Here is a 4,328-nt window from a genome sequence, read left to right as displayed (position 1 = left end):
CCCACGCGCCATGGCAGCACGCGCGCGACCTCCCCGCCGCCCTCGCCCACTGCTCTGCCCCTGCCTGTGCAGAGCTGGGCAGGAAACCAGTCAAAGGGGGAACACAGAGTCAGATAAAGCATTTTATTGGGTACCCCCAGCACTGAACAGCTGGGAAAAGGGCGACAAATGCTGTTTCGGGACAGAGGAGAAACGTATTCTTCCAGATGCTGAAGTCCAGCGGCTTCCTCCCAGGTGCAGGTGCTGAAAGAGAAGCATTCACAACAGGGGAAACCACCTCAGAATCCCTGCTCTCGACCACCTGTCCCCTGGCACACACACAGCCTGAAAGGACACTCTGGGTGTCTGCAGAGCCCTTCCACTGGAAGCAGCGCAGCTAGAGCAGCAACATCAACAGAGAAGCAGCAGTTTTGAGACAACTTTGGCAAACCGTGTCATTTTAACACAGAATTGGAGCAGCTTCTAACAATCTCGGGCACTGCAGTGAGCCAAGCACCTGCTCCAGAGGCACCGAAAACATCCTCTAAGGGCCAGGGAAGCTTGAGGTGACTGCAGCCCTGACGACAGGCAGGTCCGCTTCCCCGGACTGCCTTTCTCAAGACCCTTCCTCAGCCCGCTGCCGCTCCTCTTCTCGCTTGCTCTTGCCTCACGGTTCCTTCCACACACGATGGATGCCTCTTCTTGCTTCTTCACCAGCAGCTGCTGCCAAGGCAGAAGGATGTGGTCAGGACCAAGATGCTCCCGTTCCTCTACCTGGAGGACAGAGGGATACCGGGCTGGCCCGTGGAGGGAGCTCCTCACAGCACCACCCAACCCCCACATGGAGAAAACCTCGCAGATGGGCTTTTCTCACGTTTTCCAGGTTGGCAACAAGTGCAGACGCTGCTCGAGCGCCTGAAAACAACGTACCACACTCTACCGAAGAGTTACACGCAAGCGTTGCTTTATTTCCTCCCGAAAGCGCAGCTGCATCCCTGCCACCTCCTGGCGGGTCAGGGCCTTGTCACAGGACTGAAAGGTCAGCCTGTAGCAGAGGCTCTTCCGTCCGGTCTCTGACTGCTGGAAACTGTCCATCAACTGGACAGACACGACCATTTCACCTGACACCTGCCTAGCAATGGTGTGAAAAGCAACTTCATCAAATTGTTCCCCATCAGGAACCCAGAAGCTGACATCATGCACGTAGGAAGGTGGATAGAGAGAAAAACTCCTGAAAAGCCTTAACTCTCCTCTAGGAAACTGACGTAGGAACCGCAGGTCTGATGTCCAGAGCATTCGCCAGTCAGGTATTCCACAGATCAGCATGGCTAGGAGGTCAAGATTCAGTGAAGCGAAGACAACCACCAACTCACTGCTTATTAGTTCATAATGAGCTGTCCTTACAATTCCTACACAGCAGCCCTTCTCACGGGAGTCTGAAGTATCTGTCTCCACACAGATGAAGTACTGAATTTTACTAAGCTGAGATTCAAAACCAGCAAAGTCACTTAGCTCGGTTGCTTCAAAGCTCGTTGCTTCCTGCAGACTGATACTCAGTTTAAAGCCAGAAACAGTCTGACGAAGAGAATGAATGCTGGTTTTAATGTTATCCACCAACATCTGGATACAGTCGTTCTCTGTACCCCTGTTAACCGCACATACAAAAACTATCTCGTGAAAAACAGGCATGGAGTAAGGAGTGATAAGACACTTCCTGAAAACCGGGCCAGAAAGAACATGAAGCGTCCCTGGAAGAAGGGCCCGTCTTTTGATTACTGCCTGAGCATAAGGTAGAAGGGAAGGCCGAAGATAACACTGGTTTGAAACGTGGCATCCCTCTTGTACCTTCATCCCGCCATTCGTAGCTGCGTCCCCGCAAAAATCAACATGGGAAAATAAAACTGCATTTGCCCGTCCAGTAGACATTTCTTCAGTGCTTGGAGTCTCCTCTGGACTCAGAGTGATCCAAAAGATACTGGAGTGACAAACATCACTGAGGTGACCTTGGTGGAGCAGAGAAAGGCAGTAGTCAGTGTTCTGTAACGGAAAGGCTTGGCTGAGCCCTGCAGTGAGCTTCTCCTTTACTGTCCGTACTGGATGATTTGAATTTAGTTCTAGGAAACCCCTGTGAAAAATAAAAGGGCAAGTTACAGGCATCACTGAACAGATTCCTTGAAATGCATTCCTGTGATCATAAATTGAGTGCAGCAGTTTACCCCAAACAATCTCAGATTATTACGCCTCTTTCTAGTAACACCCTGAACAAGCCAAGTCTTTGTTCACAAGTGAAGGGCTACCACGTTCTCAGGACAGTGGTATTTGTCACCAGGTTGCAATCAAGATAAAAAAGGAATGGGACTTAACAGTCAGCATGACCATTTCCATCCTGCACAAGCACTACCCAGCTACAGAAACGGATCTATTCTAGCTAGCCTTGTGGTATCAGCAGACACCAAGTAAGCTCCAGAATTTCTTCCATGTACAGTAAAACAGATTAAATCTTTATTCGTGGCTTCAAGGACCCAGCACCCTGGTCTCCACCATGAAGTTTATTTTTGTCCTGTAGACTTAAGTAGACCATAGCCACAAGTCAGCATGAAGCAGACTAGAAAAAAAAATGGCACAAGACATCCTGTAAAGGGAAAAGAAGGGAAAGTGAAGCGATTCCATTTTATCTGACACCTGTGCTGGTCATTCCCACTGAGAGCAGGAGTGTGTTATTGCCAAACAGAAACTCGTTATGAAACTTACCTATTAATTTTATCCACAAGTACTTGTGGCACTTGAAAAGAGACTTTTCGGTTTTCCAGTTCTAGCTTGCAGATCATAGGTTTGAAACATGGAACTGGCGTACTTCGTGTGAAAACATGGTTTAAAGCACCCTCTACACAGAAAGATTTATCTTGACTCCTGACAATACACAAATGCAAAGTCATTGATCGTTTCTATATTTAATGTGTCACAAGTAAGCATTACACAGATAACTCTAACACTCACATTCCTCCTGCTTAACCCCAGTTCTTGCTACAAGTTGACAAAAATGCAGCACTACCATATTTTTGCTGGGCGGGTGGTACAACATCGGAACAAGCTGCTCAGAAAGGTTGTGCATCTCCATCCCTGGAGACTGAACGTGCCTCTGAGCGACTTGCTCTAGTCAGCTCTGCTTTGAGCCGTGGAGTGGGACTAGATGATTGCCGGAGGTCCCTGCCAACATCAACCACGCTGTGATTCTGCGACTGTCTGCTAAGCAGATACACATAGCCCAGTCCTCCTCCTGTCTTTAAGCCCAGACTGACATTTGTTCTCAAATGGGCCATTCTGACCTTTAAAATCCTAAGGTAGTCATATTTTTTAGAGAGTACTTTGGCCTGAAGCTTGCATTTTTATCTTGGCTATTCTGCCTAGAGTCAAAAAAGAACGAGAGCTACTTTAAGGAGATTTAAAGGGAGTCCCTCTCTCTGACAAACATGATACTAAAAGAACATACCAGTGCTAGGCCTTATAAAAGCACAAACACCAACTTTTCAGTTTTGCCACGATGGTTACCTGTAGCCTGTGCACTTATATCCGTGGATAGTCTCTGCTTTAAAAGGATGAACGTTACTCAAGATAAATCCAGCTCCTGCTGCCAGTGCCACTATTTGCCAGCTGTTGTGCCATTCCCTCCTCGGTTGATCAGCGGGTGTCCCACCCTGTCCATTGCAAAGAGCCACATGGACTTCTCCCTCCTCTGTCAGCACTTCTGCGGAGCTAGAAGCAAAGCCAGGCAACAAGAAAAATCCTGCTAACACACTCAGAAATATTATAGTGCCAGAAAAACAGTTGTAACAGCTAGAAATCTGTATGACAGCAGTCAGTTAGCATAGAACTACTTGGGGTTTACTCACCTATGGAAAAAGCGGGCAAGAAGTTCTCTATTCTTCACTACCCCAGCCTTTCTCCCACAGTGAGGGAAGTTGAAACAAATACAGTCAAATTGTCTTTTTTCTGGTAAGAAACAGTCCTTCAGCTTGGTGCAGTCCACAGAAAACATAACTTCAGCTCCTTCAAAAGCAAACGAGAACCAAGATGCTGATGTTTATCATTACGGCAGACGCTGGGCATCTTCCCACTCAACGTGCATTAGGAAAACCAGAAAGCCGAGGCTCCCTTTGCTCTCTCACAGAGACCTCTGCTAACTGGCTACTCGTTTCAGTTGTATTTCAGTCTGATTTGGTTTTAGGGTAGCTTATTCAGCCTCCTGGACAATGCCAATTCCTCGTGGGCGCCCGAGATGCCTGGAGCAGCGAAGGGCTGACAGCTCCTACCGAGGGACCGCAGTGCCAGGTCCCTGAGTTAAGGATGGC

At 48.2% G+C, this 4,328-nt stretch overlaps 1 protein-coding gene across 1 annotated transcript; it reads right to left on the bottom strand.

The window, feature by feature from the left end:
* Positions 1 to 915: 915 nt before the first annotated feature.
* Positions 916 to 4,026, bottom strand: FDXACB1 (ferredoxin-fold anticodon binding domain containing 1; the record flags this gene model as incomplete). Its single annotated transcript, XM_010155774.1, has 4 exons — positions 916 to 2,104; positions 2,731 to 2,889; positions 3,529 to 3,732; positions 3,870 to 4,026. Coding segments are annotated over 4 exons (1,709 nt in total), but the record flags the coding sequence as incomplete, so codon positions are not given.
* Positions 4,027 to 4,328: the final 302 nt, after the last annotated feature.

The sequence above is a fragment of the Eurypyga helias genome, unplaced genomic scaffold (genome assembly GCF_000690775.1).
Source record: "Eurypyga helias isolate BGI_N326 unplaced genomic scaffold, ASM69077v1 Scaffold20497, whole genome shotgun sequence".
In the NCBI taxonomy this organism is placed as follows: Eukaryota; Metazoa; Chordata; class Aves; order Eurypygiformes; family Eurypygidae; genus Eurypyga; species Eurypyga helias.
This window is presented reverse-complemented; position numbering and strand designations above follow the sequence as displayed.